Genomic DNA, 22,252 nt, shown 5'->3' with positions numbered 1-22,252 from the left:
TCAATGTAGAATCGTTTTCCTCCGCCTGAGTGTCTTCTTCCTCCTGGTTATCTTGGTCTATGTACCTGACAGTGGCCCCCTTTGGTTTCCGGCGGCACACCTTTTCATAATGGCCGAAGACACTGCAGTACGAAAGTTTTTCCCTAAATGCCGGGCACACTTTGTCGTTTCCCACGTGCGACGTACTTCCACTCCTGTAACAGCTTGGTCGTCCTCCTCTTCCCGTCTTCTGGGCTGCCCCTCCTGATTGTGAGCTCCGTCTGTTGTCTTGGCCCCTTGGTAGTTCCTTCTGCTTGGTTCCTTCGCCCTTATAGTGTGTCATGACTCTACAGACCGTCTGTGTGCCTCCTGCATCTTTCCGGGCTGCTTGGGTGCATCGCTTGGACATCTCCGCCTTCTTCACTAGGGCCCAAACTTCCTTCAGGGGGGCATCAACGTTTACCCACAGTTTCTCTTGAACGTGTGTGCTGGAAGTGTACATTATGATTTGGTCCCTTATCAGCTCATCGTGGAGAGTACCAAATTTACACGTCAGTGCAAGTTTCTGTAGTGCTGCCACGTACTCATCGAACGTCTCTCCACACTCTTGTTTCCTCTGGAAGAAATTGTGTCTGTCGATGGCCACGCACACCACTGGCCTGTAGTGCGCATCTAGATCCTCAATGGCGTGTCTAAACACATCGGTGTCGGTCGCGGCCTTGGGCCCTTGTCAATGGTGTCAAACACTCTGAGCCCCTCTGGACCCAGGTTGTGCAACAGAATCTTCCTCCTCCTCGGGCTCGAGTACGCCGCCTCACTTTCATCTTCCAATGCCTCTAAATAATTTAGAAAGTATCGCTTCCAATCTTCCCAGGGCATCGTGGGTTCCCCTCTTTTCGGGAGAAACGGCACCATTTGGGTGAGGGAAGTGGACTGTGCCGCCATCCTTCCGTTTCCTCTGGGGCCTGCCTGTGCAGGGATCGCGCGGCTGGGCGAGCTTCCTGGCGCCTGTCTCTCGTCTATGTCCTCCTCACTGTGCTCTCTGCTGGCTGCTCCTCCTGACGCGCCTTCTGTCGCTGGGAGCAATCGCTGTCCGCCTCTGTCCTCTTTGCTTGGCCCTTCACCCCGTCCCTGCTGACCCGCCAGCGTGCCGTGGTGGGGTTCAAACGTGAGTGGGGCAGTACCACTATCCTTCGTTGCGTGGTGTGTTGCAGCCACGTGCACCGCGTGGCGCGCAGTACCTTATTTGCCGCTCCCAATCTAACGTCCTTTCGTTGGACGGTAGCGTCACTGTCCCTTGGCTGGTGCTGCTCTGCCGATCGTGGTGGGCACACTGCAGTCATTTCGCCGGTGCTCTGCCTCTCGCCCTCTGCCGCGCTCCGGGAACAACGCTCGCTTCACCATTTGTGGGTGAATGCAGCTCCGACTTTGCTTGAATTTTCGACGTTCCTGCGTTGTATTTTGTTTTATATGCAGTTATCGCTGGTCCGTATCCCATCCTCGTCGCCATTATAGGAACCTCTCGTACATACAACAGGAGCCGATATTAGTTTTAGTTGCTTTATTCCCCAGAGCGCCGGGACTACGTCCTTTCTCAAAGCCCGGCCGGCGCCACACAAAATGGCCGCCTTCCGGTTCCTGTACCCACTTCCGGTTCCGGCTCTAGCTAGAACAACTAGACCGTTACCACAGCACTCCTCCGGAAGCTATTCAAGCTGCCCTGTAGCAATCCGCACTCATAATGTATGACAAAGTATACGAGACTGGCATCTAAGCGATGGCTACTGTAACCTACATGCAGACCCATTTGGGCACTGGGATTTAATCCTTAATCGTTAAACCCTTCCAGCTCAGAGTTTACTATTTAATAGCCATGAGCAGAACTGTAAGAGCTACCAGCTTGCACCAAGAGCATTTTCTTAAAATAGGCCAAGTAGCAAAGTGCCTGAAGGAAACAAGCACAGTGCAAGCGTAAGCATTTGTCTACAGAGAACTAACACACCTGCTAACCCAACATGAAAATGTAAGCTGAGGAGGCTCATATGTATAGTTTGGAATCTTTTTCTTGAAACAGAATAGAGTTGATTGGGGGTAAAAAACAGCATTTCCTGGGACATAAACAAAGAAACAGAACTCAGTGCCAACTGGTAAGTGCTTGAGACAACATGGAGCGTGTGAAACAGGTATAAGCAAGGAAAATATGTGAGGAAAAGCCATACATTCAATGTGCCTCTGTTTTTTCGTTTTTTTTTCGTTTTTTTAAAGAACTTATGATTGTGTCCCTCTATTGTGAGCTGAGGCCTGCTGGACAGGCCATCAGCCCCATGCTCTCTGTTAAGGCCATATGTATGTGCCATGTTACCAAAGCTCCCACTACTGTAGGCACAAGGGAGCCCTAGTGTCAGCTTTCTTGAGAACATCAGGCTGAAACCGACCTTGTAAGTCAGCAGTATGAGTAAAGTACCGCCAGTGCGTTCGTGAGTGGTTAGTTGTGATTTATGAAATAGACGGTGTAGGATATTTCGTCTCCGGCCAGTCGTTTAATCAGCGTGTGTGCTGCACTGAAAAGTGTTTGCCACAGATCCACAACTCAGGTTACATAAAATGTTCCCTTGCTTTTAACCCGAATCTCAGGTTTGGGTAATCGCCAGCCCCAAAAAAGAATCCAGTGGCTCCTGGCATTAAGGAAAGGACCACAGTATGGGCACTGAAAGGAACAATGATTGTGTTAATGGGGTATTTAATAGGCAAACATTACAAACAGCTCAGACATATACATTGTACAAGGGCCATCATAAGCGATACACAATACCTTATGACAAATTATGGGAGTAATGAATTTTGGAAATACTGCATTTTATTTTATTTTTCCACACAACGCTGCAAAAAGGCAATTAGAAGAATGTTGAACTTGATAAGCCATGCAGTTTTCTTCAATAACATTAAAAATGTGGCTTAGAAATCCAAGCGCCCACTTTGCTACCTGTCCTCAATGATCCCGGTCCCATTTGAGATAAAAACAATGTACTGTTTACACACAAAAACATTAACACAAGCATATGAAGGGCAGCACACCAGATGAATTTAGAATTAGCGATTACAATATTTTAAGAAGAGAACAATCAGAAAGAGGTTGCAGCTCACAGCACTCTATGTGTACTCGAGGATTCAGGTAAGACACAGGTCTCTCTTGTGGTGGGGCCCACAACTGCTCCCCTCAATCTTCGATGTGCCTCATCCAACAGGATGGCTCAGTAAATTCATACAAAAAATAAATGAGGATTTTGAGCTTTCAGGTAATATTGCAATCCGATTTAAGAGCTTTCACCCTACCAACTTGAGAAAACACAAAAGAGACTCTGAGTTCCAAGAAGTCACAATTAATTCCAAAGTGGGACATTTATGTCACCGGTAATATCCATGGAATTAATGGAATTGTATGAAATTTCCCTGAAAAGGATCAGTGATATTCCAAATGTGCCAGAAGTGCTGAGATGAATTCAAATCTTCATGTAACAAAAGCAAATATTTAGAATAAATCATGAACTCTGGCGTAAACCTAATATGTGATTACTCTTTACTACCATGATCTCCCTGAAATGCTTCACAGACATTCTGTCTCTGACATTTTGGAACATAAGAGCGATCCATATGCTCCTAACTCAGGTAAAACATATCTTGTATAAAAATATATTGCTTGAAGAGTTTCCAAATGGAAGACCAACCTGCACGAGATGGTGTCACAGGTATAGTATCCAAAGGATGCCAAAGCAGCCAAAACCACTCCCTGGATGGATACCTTTTACGGAATAGAATGGATGATTTAGATGAAGACCTCCCCAGTTGGGCGCCCACCCCTGTGTCAACCTCTTCTGCTCTAATCTTTTTCTTTATTTGATCCATGAAACTAATCACAACCTTCCACTTTGGAAGCCTAGCAACAACTATCAATTGACCTCCTTGATAGCCTGTCAGCAGGATGGGTGCAAGGTTGCTTGGGGTTGTTTCATAGGAGTGACATCTCATCTCAACACTCTGGTCCAAGCTCGCCCATCTTTGTGACATCTCTGGTGACTATGATAGTGTTACTTTCATGCAAATGTAGGTAGTGTGGAGCAAAGTGACACACATCAGTGATTAACAAGTCATGGCGATAGAGGATGATGGCGAGGTCACCCGCCTCACAAGCGTTCAATCTGTATGCGGTGCTATAATCAGTCCCAGCTCTTGTGTGCCTATTACTCATCCGTTCCTGCTCCAGGCAGAGTCAATCCTGCTGTTGAATAGGAGTTTATGAAGTACTGCACTTTCACTTCGGCATCCTCTGCCATCACTTGAGGCTGGCGCTTGGCCTTTTGCTTCTTTCTCTTTGGTGATGCTGTTTTCTTGGGTTTTGGCATCTGTAAATGGCAGATAGTCTGTTGTTAGAGCAGTAAGAGTCACATTAACAGCAGCAAAGAAACACCAAGGAGCAGAGTAAGGCAATGACACAAGCCTTTGCAGCTGGCAGATGTGTATGAAATGTAAGGCAGCAAACAATGTCTCGCTTATCCCAAGAGGGTGTGGCCATTGGAAGGCCTGCACGGCGGGGCAGATTTAAGTCACATGTCATATCAGTGTTTACCAAATTATCAAGGTGGTTTTTTATATCGACTTCATAATACTAACAACTAACATATTGTCAGGTTAAATATATTAGAGTTAAGAATAGTACATGTAAATTACATATGCTCACTTTAACATTGATTGTTAGTGACCTCAAAATTTTGACATACATCCCATGTCATATCATTCTAACTTCCCAGGTTGGTACAGTTCCTCCCAGAAGGAGTGTCTGTTCTAGCTCCACTGGTCTATCTGGACATCTGAATTCCCTGCTTCAAATCCTGTGCAAAGGAGCTTTCTCAACTCTTGCTCTGATGGTGTCATGCTTGTGGGCTGTAATAACAGAATGATCTGCTTTTGGATAATCTTAAGTCCTTTTATGACCATCATCCCTTTTGCCGAGCAAGGGTCTGAACCCTGGCATTGTGCCAACTCGCAAGACTCACGAGAGATAGGGAATTCCTCACACTCTGCAGATAGCTGTGCCTACCTGTTCAAGATTCTGGTTTTCCCCAGTAGACAGGGCATCAATTAGCTTAATAAATCCTTTCCATGATGTTTACATGGTTTCAACAGCAAAACAAAGGACTCTGTTGAACTAAGTATACCCCACTGCGTTCTCGCATACACAGAACAGGAAATTTAGTTCTTTGTAAATAGAAACAGACAGCATAAAGATTTTGCCTGCACCCGTGGGAGGCGAGCTGAACAACCATCATCACTCCCCTCTACTTTTTGTATTGTGGCATGTGATGGGTGGCATATGTGTTGTGTGCATTCCTCAAATATATATGGATTTCGGAGAGGTGAAATTTATTATTTTCACTCCAATCTGTGCTACAGTAGAGAAAGCTTAGGATTTCGGAGGGGGAAACTGTACTACTCCCACTCCAAACATCACAACAGTTTGAAACGTGTTGGAATTTGGAGGTGTAAAATGTACTATTCCCACTCCAACAGTGTAACAGTAGGGAAAGTGTCAAATTGCAGAGAGTTTAATTTTACTATTTCTGAGGCAGTCTAAACAAGAGTAGAGAAAGTACTTCACTTCAAACACATCACATAAATAAGTGAAATCACGAAAGCAAAAACAAATACACTCTTAATATAAAAACTATCACTTAACATAAATATATGCTCATATATATTAATATGTAATAAAATATAAAAAACATGAATCATTTTAAATAATTACAATTCATTTAAATGATTAATTAGCAATTAATAAAATATTGTCATTCAATTTATTAATTAATTCCCTCCTTATACCTCCACAAACACAGCAGCCTGCACCTAAAATATAACTTTAAAACTAAGTATTCCATAGTTACGTATTTGAAATCAATTTAAAAAAATAGAAATTAATAATTAACTGTTAATTTAATCTTACTTAATTAACTTCCCATCCTAGATCCCTGCAAATCTAGCAGCCCCAACTAAAAGATAATTCAAATAATTAGTCTATAATATTAAAATTTGGAATTCATCATCATAAAAAAACTTTATTTCGGCACACAAGGCCATAAAAGCATCATAAAACGCCTAATTTGATACAATAAAATCTTAAAATTGACACAGATTAAAATTTGATATAAAAAATAGGCAGTAATCCAGTTCTAGTAGAGCCATTCCAGCATTTGGCCAAATTAGGCCGAGGGAGGTACATTGTGGAGAACAAGCATACAGTTTCTACAATGTCATTCTGTTATGCCATCTTTTTTTAAGATGGCATTACGGCTGCACCACATGGTGAATAGGAACCATGAAATGGAGAAAACAATATGCATTTGGTGTCAGATTTAAATAGCCTATACACTTCGCTACAGTGCCTGGACCCCAGCTTCCTACAGAGTTGGAGTAACCAGTGTGACCTAGCCCTCCTATAGCCCTTACAAAAGAATAATACATGGAGTTTTGTTTCATCGGAGATGTTACATGCTGGACATCCCCTGCTAATAGCTCCCTCCCATTTTCTAGTGAAAGAGTGCAGTGGGAGGACTCCATGTCTAAATTGTAAATAAAGCTTTTGGCGAGGAGTGGCTGGATGTCGTCCAACACCAGTTCTAGGCTGTACCTGTTTTTTGCTGCCAGGAAGTCCGCTGTCAGGCGTCCCATGGCAGACCCACATTCGAGCTCATTGAGCTTATGCTGCCTATAGCTCTCTACCAGGGTCTTTCTAGAGGTCATTTGGGAGGGTTCTCCAGTTAAACTCCATAAATTACCCCTACCCAAACCCTCACATGCGCTCTTAATGTGGACCAACCACGGTATCTTCCCTGAGCCTCAGAGACCCATCACATCGGTCAATTCCTCCCTATATCGAGCCAATTCTGTAGTACTCCAGAGGCGGTGCCAATATAGAAGGGGTCTGAGAGTAACCTCATCTGCGATGGGTCTAACCCCGAGATGTTAGGGGTGTACTGGTGGGGAGGCCCATAAGATGTCTCATGAAAGAATTCTCAGTGTGGACTAGCGAGCCCGGTGCGCAGTGTCCCCATAGTTCTGCTGCATAAAGAGCAGCACTCCTGGCCTGGACTTTATACATTTACACCACTGGGCTAACCAGTTTTTTAGAGCAACTCCTATATAATTTTAAGATGCCCCCCGTTGTTTGGGTTAGTTTCAACCCTGCTTTGTCAATTTAAGCGCCCGATCGATTTTTTCTATCAGTGTCATTCCCAAGTACTCAAAGATGGTTACCCTTTCCAGGGGTTTACCATCCAAGCACGGATTGGGGCGGGTGGAGTTACCTACATTAAAGGGCATATACTTTGGTTTTTGCAGGTTAATCTCTAGTCCCTGATGCTTGCAGAAGGCGCTAAAGTTGTTGAGGGTCCTCTGAATTCCCATAGGGGAATTAGCAAGCAATATTGTATTGTATTGTATTGTATATTGGATTTATATAGCGCTTATAACCCAGGGGTCTCTAAGCGCTTGCCTTGGGAACCCGTCCTGGCTTTTCCCTGTGAGATAGCCCCTACAGGGCATCCCCAAGGTGAAAGCCAGGCATCCCGCCACGGGGGCCGTTGTGGAGATTAAGCAAGCTTAATGCCCAGAGTTGCAGAGTGTGAACCCATGATTAGGTCAGGCACCGAAGCGAGAATTATCGAGTCCGTGGACATTTGAGCTCAAGACCCTGCCGCGTCGGGAATTGAACCCTGGTCCCGAGTCTGACCTCTGCTTCAGGGTCTGCCTGCTCTAACCAGTGAGCCACACTTCTCGCAATAGCGCATCATCTGCAAACATCAGGGCTGGGATTTTACGCTGCGCCAGCCTAGAGGCGTCGATGTTCTTCCCTTCAATCAATGAATCTATTAGGCCATTAATGAAAAGGGAGAAAAGTGTGGGTGCGAGAACACCTCTCTCTACGGGCAGAGGGGCTGTGAGTTTTTGCCATGTCTAATTCTAGCAAAATTACCCTCATGTAGGCATTTTAGCTGCTGGCACAGATACCTTGGCACTCCCATATCAGTTAAGATTGCCCAAAGTTTCTCCCTCGGTACCAGGTCAAAAGCAGATTTTAGGTCTACAGAAATAAGATAGAGGCTGCCACCCTCGATGTAGACAGATTTCCAAAAGATCAGCTGTAGCCTAAATATTTGGTCAATCGTTGATGTTCTGGCTCTGAACCCAGCTTGAAGGGGGTAAAAATGTTGTGTTCCTCCATCCAAGCTTGGAGACGCCCCAATAAAACTCGGACAAATATTTTCTGGCCATCATCTATGAGGCTAATCGGGCGATAGTTGACAGGCAAAAGAGGGGAACCCTTTTTGTGGATCAGGATTATTTCTGCCCCTGCTCAAGTGGTGGGCATTGTCATACCTTGTAATATGGCATTGAACAAAATGGTCCGGTAGTCGGCCAAATGGTGGGTTCAGTGCGAAAGAGGTCGCCAGGGATCTTGTCCAATCCTGCCGCTTTTGCATGTATTATCTTTCCTAAAGCATCAGTGACTTCTCTCACCAAGATTGGGGGGCATCGTCAAGAGTTAAGCCCGGGTGCAGTGGCTCCTCTGCCACACTTGCTTCCCCTTCCCTAGCCTTTGTATAGTTTCAAAATGGGCCTTCCATACTCCTTCATCTATATTGGGTTCAATGGCCTGTCTACCAACCTGTGAACCGGTGTTTATGATGTTCCAGAAGGACCTAAGGTCGTGTGAAGTGAGTTCATTCCTAGCATTCTCCCATTTTTGGGCTTCCCAAGATGTTTTAACTTTGGCCGTGGCACCCTTGTAAAATGCTCTTGCTTCTTTAATCAATTAAATAACTAAATTACAAATAATAATTAATTATTAAAAAATTAAATAACTTGCCACCATATACCCCTAGAAACCAGGCATTCTGCAACTAAAATACTAGAGCAATAATTCAGTAGTCTACATTTTAAGTAATTAAAAAATAAAGAAATAATTAATTACAAAATATTATTACATTATTTAATTATTACTTAACTTCCCATCCCAGAACCCAACAAACCTAGCAGCCTGCAACTACTACGTTTTCTATAAATTATGTAATTTAATCAATTAAATAAGTCATCAAAATTAATAATTAATAGTTAATTAATTATTACTGAATTTACTTCCCTTCCAATCCCCAATACAAACCCAACAACCCGCTATGACATATAAATGACTATAAACATTCTAATAAAAAATTCTAAATCACTTAACATTACAAACTAAATGTAAAATTGCATCAAATAAATGTAATATATCAACTAAAACTCATCCAAATAATTAGAAAACGAAATGAGCAGCCTGACCCTGTGATGAAGACTAAGACTCGGTTGGCATGAAAGAGCTTGGCGGGCACCATAAAGAATTTACAGGATAGCTCTCCTAAATTGACAACCATGATCGATTGTCAACATCGACAAAGTTAAATACATGACGGAACCTGTGAAAGACTACACCTGCCGGTGAGCCTGTGCTGTCTTTTCACCCTTTTGACATTCTAGGAGCCTGTACCTCCCTTCCAACAGTCCAAGGTAGACAAGAGTATTTCTCAGCTTTTTCACCCTGGGGTGTGTCAGATTTACTGAGACCGGTCATGCTGATTTCGAGAAATGTTTAAATTATCTGTTTATGGCTCTTGGTTCCGTGACCAGCTATTTACATAATACGAGCCCATAATGCTCAGAAGCCCTAAGATACCTTCTTCGGATGCTGAGCCCATTTCCAAAAACAGTAGTCCTACAATTTGAATATTGCCTTATGATAAGGAGCTTCTCTGTCAATGACCAGCAAGTATCTTTTGGCCCTATTAACTGGACGCTGCAATTCTGTTTTTGAAATGAGTTACTTTTGGAAATCAGAATTCTCCCTCTTTGTGGCCTGGGAATACCAGTTAAATTCTCAATGGTGGATTTTCGGCACATTGTAGCTATCCAGCTTCAAACCCAGTGAGTTTGTCACTCTTCTCTATTAAAAACGGAGCTGATGAAAATCTAGGGCTGAAGGCAAAGATATCATATACACTAGATAAATGTGGCATATTCTATCTGCCATTTTCAGTCATTGACAAATAGTCCCTCTAGAGCATAAGATAGACCCAAAGATTTACAGGGAAAGCTCGCAATGTCCAGCCCATAGTACTGTGCATAGACCCCAATGAGATCTTGACTAAAACAAAAAAAACCTTATCACCTAAATGCAATGAAACCTTTTGGGGTCATATATAAATAACTTCAGCAGCTGCTAGGCCCTACAAGGTTTGTGCTGTTCATCATGTTGACTGTTCTTACTCTCCTAATAAAAAAAGGATGTCCATCAACAATATAGCACTGAATGGACACTGAATTTCATTACAAAGTTAAACTGCTTATAAGTATCAAACCCACAACCATCTTCCGAGGTTGCCCTTGACTGCTTAATATTGCTACGCTTGAAGAGTCAAGTATACAAGTAGAGCAACCTTGTTATCCAATTGGAGTGCAATAGTACCTGAGTCACTGCGAAACCAGTTGTAAATTATAGTAACCACCGCAGAAACCATTGGCAGACCCATCACTCACAATGTATCACAAATACTTTCAAGCCTGCAGTAATCTTCCAGAGTAAGCCACTGCTAGGTGAGTCAAATCCTTGATACAGATTGGTGAATTAACTGCAGAAGAAACACTAACTGAAACATATTGTTCTAAAAGGCATTGCATGATGTAATGTATTTAGGACAATCACAAAGGGATCAGAGTAAAGAGTGCAGTAGGTATGGACCGTAGCGTGAGACTCTACAGACAATACAAAAATATTTTTTCATTTTTTTTTTCTGGATTTGGTGAAGCGCAACAGCTACCCCGGCAAAGGGGTGTCCCGGCGCTAAGAACAGGCACGCAAACTGAGGATAGAGGGGGAGGGGGAGAGGGGGAAACTAGGGAGCGGGGAAGAGGTGAGTCTTAATTGCTTTGCGGAAGGCAGGGAGGGAGTCAATGGAGCGAATGCTAAGGGGGAGATCGTTCCACAGTTTGGGGCCAAGGACGCTAAAGGAGCGGCCTCCAGTTCGGCAGAGTCGAATCCTAGGGATTGACAGGAGGAGTTGGTTGGCAGAGCGCAAAGCACGGCCAGGAACGTAAGGTTGGGCAAGGCTACGAAGCAGAGGGGGATTTCCTTGTTTCACGATCTTAAAGATCATGACTAAGGCCTTGAATTTGATTCGGCGATCCACGGGCAGCCAGTGGAGCTTACGGATGGTGGCTCTGGCTGAACATCTGCGTGGGAGGCCAACCAGCGTTCTGGCTGCCGCATTTTGTATGCGTTGGAACCTAGCTGTTTCCGCTTTATTAGCTCCCAAAAGGAGGACGTTAGCGTAGTCCAGGCGCGATAGAATGGTGGCCTGGATGATAAGCTGGCGGGCCTTAGAATCGAAAAGCCCAAGTATGGGCCTGAGGTTCCTTAAAAGGCCTATGCAGGTGGCTGCCACCTTTTTTGTGTGGGACTGGAAGCTAAGGTTGGCATCAACCCAGACTCCCAGATTTTTGACACAATTTTTGGGGAGTGGGGTGGCGCCTAGGGATGACGGCCACCAGTGCTCGTTCCAGAGGCTGGTGTTACGGCCTAGGAGGAGCACCTCGGTTTTTCCGGCGTTGAGTTGGAGGTAGTTGTCCGTCATCCAGCGGGCCACAGCAGTCATACCCTCTTTAAAGTTGGATGCCACGAGGGACGGGCTTTCCGAGAGGGTGACAACCAGCTGGGTGTCGTCCGCGTACGAGACAAGCGTGAGCCCCCACTCTCTAGCCACGTCCGTGAGTGGCTGGACGAACAGATTAAAGAGGGAGGGGCTCAGCGCTGAACCCTGGGGGACCCCTTGAGCGATGGGGTGAGGTTTAGAAAGGTAAGGAGGAGCCGACACCTTGAAGGATCTATCCTTAAGAAAGGATCGGAACCATGCAAGTGCGAGGCCAGTCACACCGGTCATCTCCAGACGTTTCAGAAGGATGTCATGGGATACCGTGTCAAAGGCTGCGCTGAGATCAAGGAGAATCAGTGCAGCACTATGACCGGAATCTAAAATCATCCGGAGATGCTCCGTAGTGGCCAGTAGGGCAGACTCCGTACTATGGCCTGCACGGAAGCCATTTTGGGAGGGGTCCAGGATTCCGTGACTATCCACATGTTTCGAAAGAATGTCATTAACATGGGTTTCGGCAATTTTGGACATCCAGGGGAGAAGGGATATAGGCCGAAAATTTTCTGGCTTGGTGGGGTCGAGGGTAGGTTTTTTAATTATCGGTGATACCCATGCTTGTTTCCAAGCTATGGGTACGAATCCTGTAGAAAAGGAAAGGTTGAGGATGTTCAGCATGGGGGATAGAAAAAAGTCCATCGAGGCCAGGAAATGAGAAGGACTCATGGGGTCGGCTGGGGAACCAGACTTCACTTTCTTGCCTAGTCTGATCAGGTCTGCAGCGGTGATGGCAGAAATTTGGGACAGAGGTAAGATGTTAGGGGCTGTGGTCATGGAAACTCCATTGAAAGGAGCGATCTGTGGAAAGGTTGCATACATTTTCTGGACTTTTTCAATGAAATATGTTGCGAGCTGCTCACATTGCTCGTGGGAGGAAATTTTTGGAGGGGGCGCCCTAGGGTTTTGGAGCTCTTTCACTAGTTTAAAGATGATTTTAGATGGGTTCGCATTGGAGTTAATTTTGTTGGAATAAAAAGAAGCACGGGAAGATCTAATAGCTTTATGGTAGGTCTTAAGCCTGGATAGATATTCAGCCTTATCCTGGTTATCATATTGTTTCCTCCATAGGCGCTCAGCCTTTTTACACTCCTTGCGCATTGCCCTAAGGGTGTCGTCGAACCACGGGTTGGAGGGTGTATTACGTCCTTTAGTCGGTTTAGCCGGAATAAGAGTGTCGAGGCCGTTACTGATCCAGTTGGTGAACGAGGAATAGGTCGCGTCTATATCCTGGTTAGCTTCGTATTGGAACTCTCCAAGGGTTTCATGTAAGGCAAGTGGGGAGAGTTTGTGCCAGGGTCTTTTTAGACGCTGAATGGATTCAGTTTTGATTTGACGTTGAGGTGCCGGGACACTCAGTTTAACTAGATGGTGATCCGTCCATCCCATAGGGGTGGGGGTTTCTGCAGCTGCCTCTTGTATGTTAGAAAAGATCGGATCTAGGGTATGTAAATAAAGTTACTGAAGGACATTTTGGCAGCCGAGTCTGGTTTAATCTCAGAATCAGACAGCAGATGCATTGAGTACCATTCACGAAGGGGCCTATTACGATGTCGACACCGTCTCAGAACTGGGACCGATCTCCTGATTAGGATGCGACCCAACACTGTTCGGTCACATTCCGACATTTCCCTATGGTAGCATGTATTACAGCTGTAACCTGGCCGTAGGCATGCTACCATAGGGAAATGGGAGGTGATGTTAATCACTGCACCCCATGGCATCACCTCAAGGTGCCTGCCACGGGGTACAGGGATTAACTGCCCCCTCAGCTCCCAACTGGAGGCCGCAGAGCCCCATACTCGCTCTCCGACTGGCTTTCCATGTTGGAAAGCCCAACATGGAAAGCCTGCCTGAGACCGAGTATCGGAATCCCAAGGGTGGAAATGCCGCCCTTTGGGATTATGGGCTGGCTTCCGACTGGCCGATGGGCTCCTTAAGCCCATTGGAAGCCGCCAGAATGACTGGCCGATTTAATTTCCTACCGCCAGAATTGTAATGCAGCGGTTGGAAATTACACCGAGATGTGGACCGGAAAGGATCCGACCAATGGTCAGACCTTTCTGGGCCGCTTCGTAATCGGCCCCAAAGTCTCAAACATAACTCTGGGAACTAATAGCGTACATGTAGAGTGGGTCTCCTTTTTTAAGACTGGTGCTGGAGAATATTTGGCACCTTTTGAAGCTAGAGGTGAAGTAGACAGTTTTAAGAATCTCCAGATAAAGAAGAGTTAGGCCAAGACACATGAGAATTTATTTGAATCACAACTATATGACAAATAGCAGAAGTAACAGTGTAATCCACTTTAGTCAAAATGTACATCTTTAACTACTGCTTAAATTGTCTTGAGTGCTATTTTATTCGATGACAGCATATCATAACAGGGTTTGTGGAGACTTCCGTCATCGTTCAGAGGCATTGTGAGAAAGGAGAAGCAAACTGACGTCTTCTGTTATTAGAGGATAGACTATCTCAAAAAAATGCCTAGCTTCAAACACAAAACTATCCAAGCCTTCAATTCTGCTGACTGGCACCCAGTCAAACAAGCCCTTCCAAAGGCAATGATATAGGTATGTAGAATTGTCTGTTGACCTAGACACATGGCAAAAGTAGGTCATTTAAAGCAACATTCTTCAACATTCTCCCATACCTGTGGCTCGTGGCATTCCACTGATGTCAAAGGTGCATCATCCATGAAGTCGAGAACTGTTGCCTCGGCAAAACAATCTCTTATTTTCTGAGGCAAGGGAAAATAACATGATCAAGATTGATTGAGTATATTGATCCTTGGTGAGGTATAAATACTATTTGAAGGGATTCATTTCTAGATTATTGAGAACTCATTCAGTTAGTTGGGAGTTAGTGAACATAGAAGAAAGACTATACATACTGAGCAATTGGATAGAAAAATTATTATTTTCATTGAAATGTTCAAAACATAATTAGCATTTACAGGCATTAGGCAAATGTACAGTGTAGTGCCAAATCTATTACATTTGACTACATACTTTAACATATCTTTGAGATGACACACATTTATTTAATTTAAAATATTTTAGATTTCTGTGCCTCTTGTCTTCAGAAGCTACTTCACACTCTGACAAAATGCAAGCCAGAGAACATAACCGAAGGAAAAACCAAGACTACTGTTATAAAAACTATGCCTTTTTAGTCCTTAGATTGGTAGAAGTGGCATCAGACAATAAGAATGACTTTAGGGAAAATAGATAGAAAATGCATGATCCCTCTGCTCTTGCAAATTGAGGGGGTGGCAGCCGATCCCTACAATCTCCCACAGAAGCTGTTTCAGGCTCCCACCAGGAGATCCGGTACACTAGACTCTATTAACTAAACAATTCATGCTTGGCATGATTTATTAAACAGGCAGACAGGTACACTTATGTACTCTCTCTTGCAGCTAGATTCATCAAAGGCCCGTTTTGCGAGTCAGTAATAGTGATTATTAAGGAATCGCTATTACAGACTCGCAAAACGGGATTCATGTCCAAATCGCAATTTATTTAGCAATTCCTACAGCTTCCTTATTTGCGATTAGCTAATTGCTAATCGCAAATAAGGAATAACTCCCCATTCATTCCTATGGGCCTAAAGGCCCATAGGAATGAATGGGAAGACACATCAATGTGCGAATCGCTATTAGCGATTCACATTTTAAAATTGCGATTTCAAGGGTGCAGGGGTGTCCAAAGGACACCCTGTAGCACCCCTAAAATGTAATCTACATTGGTGTTGCGCACACACATGTCCAAAGGACATGTGTGTGTGTAACATGCAACTTAGAAAAATGCATTTAAATGCATTTTTTTAAGTTTTCGCTATTTACCACGAGGTTTGACTTCGCGGTAAATAGCGGCCCAAAATAGCGATTTCGCAATTTTAAAATGGTTCATGAATTGCATTTAAGGAATCTCAAATAGAGATTCCTTAAATGCAATTCCTCGCAAATGTGCGAATTCTTTAATGGCGATTTTTGCATTTGGGATGATGAATCCCAAATGCAAAAATTGCACTCGCAAAGGGCCAGATTCTCAGAATATGGCCCATTGCGAGCCGATTTTCGTTTCATGAATCTGGCTGTTGATCCCTTTAGAATGGTGTCACTGGCTCTCAGTTAGTAGGGATAAGGAAGTTATACAAGCTTTAATGAAACTAAACATCACAAAGATGGGTGATCTATTTCATGATTGAGTGGTCCTCAGATGGGGTGACATTGAGACCGAAGGACATGATTTCTCCCCATTTACACAATATCACTTCTATAGGGTCAGACATGCACTACAAAAGCTTCTTCGGGATGATATACAGGAGCCCTTGGAGATACTATTGCTCTCTTTTCTACTATGCTCCATCTCCAGCGCTAAAAGGGTCACCACTATTTATAATTTGAAGCAGGAAGATAGGAGATCACGCTCAATTAATGCTAGACTAGAATGGCAAAGCGATTTAGGCATAGTTACAGATGACAGCACTTGGCTGTATTGTTGAGAAATGACCAAACACATTTCGCTAAATGGAAGGCACCACCTCCTCCGTTTTAAATTCCTCAACAGGGTCTACTACACGCCGTAAGAGACTATGTTGGTATGGACTGCGAGACTCGGTGGCTTGCCATCGCTGCAGAGAAAGCAAGGCTGGGTTCATGCACGTTGCCTGGTATTGCCGAAGATTGCGGAATTTTGGGATAAGGTTTTACGCATAGTAAACAAGGTCGCAGGGCTCTCACCAACTCCAGACTCACCACTCGCCTTGCTGGGATCAAACAAAAGACTAAGGTGCATACCATCAAGGACCGGTGCTAATTATCGCTAAGCGCACTTAGTGCTAGGATAATTATTGCCGGGTAACGTGGAATTTTATCGCTGAGAAAGCGTGCCATTAGCAACGCTTATCTCAATAGCAATAAAATTCCAAGTGTTAACTGCCAAATGTGAGATTACCACTGGAAATCCAGCGATAATCTCACAAAGTTTGGCGATAGCTTGATGATAGGGCAAGGCATACTTAGTCATGATATCCACCTTACATAGGATATCATGGCTAAGTCAGTCTTGAAGCAGTCGTAAAGAAAGTAGCGACAACAGAGGTTATCCCTACTTTGCTTGTAGCTCTGCAGGTTAGCGTGCCCATTGATAATTGGAAAAATGTCGCTTAGCAACATTTCTCCAGTTATGTCAGGGCAGTAACGCCCACTTTGCATCTCATTAGAGATGCAAAGCTGGGTGTTCAGTAAACATGCGCTAATACAAGGTTTCACGCGATAGCGTGACCTTGCTGATTAGGCGATAAAATTATCGCCGCTTTTCGTCCGAAAACGGACGCAAAAGCGGCGATATTTTTTTAGCGCCTCGTTGATGATATGCCCCTAAGCAAGTAGGTCAGACATTTACTTCCGATGGACATACTAATAGCCAAGCGCAGAATAGCAATGCGCTGGACCAGCGGCCCAGTTCCGACCATAGATGATTGGACCAAAGACATGCTCTATTGTAACACAGTCAGAAGTTTGCAATATGCTATTACCTCCCCAGAATCGACCCAAAGGTTTTTGGGGGCTATATTAGCAGTATCTTGTGGGAAAGGAAACTGAGGAGCCGGAAGGAAGTGATGATAATTAGATTTGCTGAATCTCAGTCTGCATTGCAATCTGATATATATTGTCATAGTTGAGGAGGTGGTTCGATGTATCCCTGGAAATTCAATATCAAGTATCCTAAATATGCACACTCCTGTTGTCTATTACCACGTGCCCATAATGTATAATTTCTCTAGTTGTGATATTAATTACGCTTCAAGAACCCGCTGTGGGTCTGTACCGCATCGAGCCAAAGTAATTTCGTATTGTAAAGTGTAATACTGTAAAAGGTTTAAATAAAACAATTTTTTTTTGTATTCCCGATCCCTTCATCTCGTTTTCCCTGTGACACCAAATCTCATCTATAAAGGAATAAAGAGAGTTGACTGAGGTGAGCAGCAACATTGTTGCAGATATCAACGATTCGCCTGAGGAATGCAATGATTACTATGTTACAGTGGTAAAGCACCCCTGTCCCAAAAAAACTGCATGCATAAAACACATTACATTATTTGAAAACAGGTGGGAAGTACAACCAGGGGTGGTGTTTGAGGTCTTGCACCCCTCTAAAAATGTATTCCGTAGTAAATAGTTGGGTACAAGTACTTTCGGTGGGGTAATGTGAAGTGTCAGGTGGATTTTAACTGGGACTTTTACATACTCACACTGACTAAAACACACACATTTTCTCTCTTCTGTGTTTTGAGTCTATTTTGTGTCCCCAGGAATCCTCGCTCCTCTCTCTTTCCACTCTCTCTTAAGCCCCCCTCAAGTCCTGCTTCTCATATCGTGTGTTGTAATAAGATGTGCCAGCGTGATGGTTGGGAAATCTGAAGCTCCCCCCTCCCCACCCCATACTAACCAAGCAATACCGCTTGAGTACAACTCACACAGTACATTTAAGATATGGTCTTTTTAGCCTGTAAATATGTCTAACTTATTTATTTAGGAGCCACTAGCAGAGTGTGATATACAATTTTACGGAAAGACCTAAAGCCCCACTACATTTCTTTTTACCTACAACAGCAGCCAAGTTCAAAGATAAAAACACACTTACCTGAGGGCTAGAGAAATAAAATGCTCCAATGAGACGTGGAAAATAACAACTAATCCGGACTTCTACTCCGCTTGAAGTTACCTGAGTACCGGGGAAGTCACCTTTTCTTGCTGCTCGCAGCTGAGTTAAACCCACCTGTGACGTTGTTTCTGCATGTTTCATGTTCATTTATTTCAAGATTAGTGTATAGTAAGTTGTCTGTGGTTTTTGTACGATATGTTTCTGTGTCTTTATGCCTCCTAGGTTGGTGGCGCAAAAGCTGCTCTCTCATATTTTTAATTCCTTGGCCAGCAAAGGGTCCGTTCAATCCTGGTTCGCTTTTACCAATGGCGCAAACCTTCCTCTGTACACACGTTCACTTGGCTCGTTCAACTGCGCTGCAGTAGTGTCAAGGGCTCCTGCGTGTGTGGATAGTAGAGGCCATTTGTGGACTCCATATTTTACAGAGCAGCTGCCATATTGTAGTGGGCAATGTTCTTTTGGATGTGGAAAGAAAAAGAGCATTCTTGGAGTTTCTTCTTTTCCTTTTTAGGTCTCGCCTAGACGAAAGCAAAAGCGAAGCTTTTGCTGTCTATGCGAGACAACTTATGTTGCCGCTTTTCTGGGAATATTGCGGACATCAGACTGTGACGAGCCTGTCCTCCTGGAGATTGCAGCTCGTGAGCGCGCACGTCACGTCGCCCTGCCTGCTATTCGCATTCACACAAAGGCTCCCGCACGCATGCGCACATACACACACTCCATACACACACACGCACCCCCCTTTAACAGACACACGCGCAGACAGACACACGCACGCACAGACACACAAATCCCCCCCTCCACTCACCGTGCTCTTTTGTCCCGTCCCCTCGCTGAGCTCCTTTTCTCCGGCGCAACGAGCAACACCAGCCTTTTCCGCCACGTCACAGGCCCCGCCCATGTCACGGGCAAGGATGCCTGACTTCTTGGTTTCGCTCCCTTTCTTCACTCCAGCTCGCGCCGTGAGCTCGCCTCGCATCATCTACGCTTGCCGCTAAGAACGCTAAAAGCACTGCATTTGCCAATCTGTACAGCTAGGGGGTGCGCGGAAACACAGAGCGTGATTATTTTCCAGGGCCATCGCGCGAACAGACGTGATACAGAACTATAGAGGACGAAGACGCTTACTGGAAGTCAGCATTTGAGACCCTTCTTTTCGGAATTGGTTGTGAAAGTGAACAAAACGGGCGTATTGCGGCCATTCAGCTTACTGAAGCCTCTATTTTTCTTAACTAACATATTTTTGCTTTCCTTTTGTCATAAAACCTGTGTGGACAGGTCACGCGCCTCTGTTTATGAGGAGAGCAGCTGCAGTGAGATCACCGCCTGCCCCTCCTCCTCCTCACCCGCCCACTGAGCTCTGCTGCCTCCCGGGCTCGGTACACTGCTTCTTCTGCATTACTTCAGCGGTGATGCCCTTCGCATGCTCTTCCTTGCACCCCCACCCTCCCCCCGTGGAAGCTGCTGCGGAGATTGTTGTTCAACTTCTGGATCACAAGTCTACCTCTTAGATAGCTGAGTGGGCTAAGCGCGTGCAGTATAGAGGTGTGTCTGTACGCTGCTGGTGGCTTGTTGTTTCCTGAAGCCGGCTGCAGAGCGAGTCACTCACTGACCGTGCTTGCAAGTGTGCATCGGGCATCCTCGCAAACCGAAGCCTCCTCCCCCTGCCCCTCCTGCAGCCTATGCTCCAAGACGTATATTACTAATGTACCCCTGGGGTGAGCAAATGGAGTGTAGACACCACAATGCTCTTCACGTGCATGCTGTGGTAAACTGGAAACGTAGCGCAGTCGGCTCATGTATCCATTGCTGAGAACCGGCTGCTGCAGGTGATTTAGTTTCACAAGGCTTTCACAGCCCTTTATCTTTGGTAGGTCGATGGACGGAGTGTTGTTTCACCCAGCAGAAAGACGTGGACAGGAGTACAAGCACTATATACGTTTACAAGGGATATCTTAATTTGCTTCTTCTGCGCACTTCGGGGATATGAAACGCTAAATAAAAGCTGCCACAGCATAATCTCCTTAAAGTATACCCTTTCAGCCACTACATGGCGCTATGTCTGAGCGCCCTGCTGTGCCCCCTCGAACCTGAGACCATGGCACCATGATTCTGAAGTGAGTGGGAAGATTTACAGCGCGTCACCGTGCCAGGGCCGCGCCTCTGGCTCAGACAGCGGCAGACAGGGCCAGGGACAGCCCCCCAGGCCCATGTTCGGTGCACCTGCCAGACGGCAGCGCTTCTTGTGACCCTGCGCCGCGGCTGATGATGGCGAGCACTGGGACAGATGCGGAGTAATAACCAAAGGTGTGCGGGATGTGAACTCCTGTCACAACCTCTTGGGAAATATTACTGCGCAATCAGGGACATTCTGTGTCCATTGCCCTAATTAACGAGGAGGCGTGGTCAGGCTCACAGCTGACCTAAAATACTTTCTTCTAATCCTACACATGGCAGCTGGCCAAACAACTGTCATGTCCCCCGTGCATCGCTGTGTAAACATGAGTAATGTGAAAAACATCTGCCCGTATGCAGTCTAGTACCGACCAATTACAGCTCTCTATTCCCCCCCTGCACCCTGGTTTCAGTAATCTGGTCTGGGTTACCACACAACACCGGGCCGCGTGCAGCACCACCAGTGCTTGGTTTTAGAATGTTCCAGGCCTCCAAAGCTTGTTTTTCATAGGTGTCACTGGCGGGGCATTATCTCATTTAGAACTGATGAGTAGAGCCCGGCAGACCCTGAGGGTAGACACTAAAGTCAGTCATTGCTTGTCGCTGGATAACACCTTGTCAAGAAGGAGAAACCGCTCCGGCCTCTGGTGACCTGGGGTCGGGGAGGGATGTGAGGGGTCATGGGGGGACTCTGCAGCATATAGCAAATGCTGGGATGGAATTGGGGACGGGGACCCCAAGAATGTGACAGCAGAAAATAAAACCCAGGTCTCGTGTCATTCGCCAGCCGGCTGCTCACTCTTAACCCAGCGCAGTCTTCAGCTTCACACATACCCTACACTTCTACCCCTTCCTCCCAGCTTCCCTTTCAGACCGCATTTAATCCATTCAGGGTTATTTCCATGTTCACACCTCTTAATTTCTAGAAGAATGATATTGTGTTCTTAGTTGATGTGGAAGAGGCATCTCCAACTAGTAGCTCGTGAACTTGTTTCTTTCGCAGTGCTGCTTAAAAATAGTTTATTCATCCCCAGGACCGAACCCGTGTCCTGCGAGTTACACATATCGGCATCGGGCTATTATTCTAGTAAACCGCATTAAAACTTCAGAGACGGTTACCACCGCCGAGCACGTGTACCAATTATGGTTCGGGTGCTGTGTGGCGGTGATGGGGGTAAGGAATAATATTTTGGGAGGTACTTTGGGTCTACATCATGTGTGCTTTGACATATGGCGTGCAGACATAATTCCCTTAAAAATAAACCTGAAAAAGCAAAACCCTTTTCCGTGCTGCCACTCTGCACATAAAAAAGCTAAAAACGCGTGATTCCTCTTTGAAATTCATTGCTCAAATTAGGTTTTTAGGAGGGCCGAAATATTAGGAACCCGGAAGGAGGCAAAATCAGGAGTGTAGCTTCTAGAGGCCATCAGCTAAACGCACAAGCACTTCAAGCAAAGGACGCAGTCACCAGCACCACTCCTTCCAGCTTCTCCTGTACGTTCATTAAAACCCAGTTACTAAAGCAACATGCCGTTTTCTGTAACAGCTGTTACTTTTAGCGCTGCGACGTCTAAAACATTGGCACATAGTACTACATAAAACTAGAATAAATAGTGCACCACAGAAGCTTTTATAAACAA

General features: G+C 45.1%; 1 protein-coding gene across 2 annotated transcripts in view; it reads right to left on the bottom strand.

The window, feature by feature from the left end:
- Positions 1 to 2,702: 2,702 nt before the first annotated feature.
- Positions 2,703 to 22,252, bottom strand: part of LOC147685215 (cathelicidin-2-like) — a 74,736-nt gene continuing 55,186 nt past the window's right edge. For both annotated transcript variants that reach the window (XM_086941125.1, XM_086941124.1), the window contains 2 exons: positions 14,416 to 14,502; positions 2,703 to 4,379 (listed from right to left, as the gene is read on the bottom strand). In XM_086941125.1, coding sequence (XP_086797251.1) covers positions 4,218 to 4,379; positions 14,416 to 14,502 — 249 coding nt within the window. In that variant the 3' untranslated portion in view covers positions 2,703 to 4,217. The remainder of the gene's footprint in view (positions 4,380 to 14,415; positions 14,503 to 22,252) is intronic.

This window comes from Lissotriton vulgaris, chromosome 10, assembly GCF_964263255.1.
Source record: "Lissotriton vulgaris chromosome 10, aLisVul1.2, whole genome shotgun sequence".
Lineage (NCBI taxonomy): Eukaryota > Metazoa > Chordata > Amphibia > Caudata > Salamandridae > Lissotriton > Lissotriton vulgaris.
This window is presented reverse-complemented; position numbering and strand designations above follow the sequence as displayed.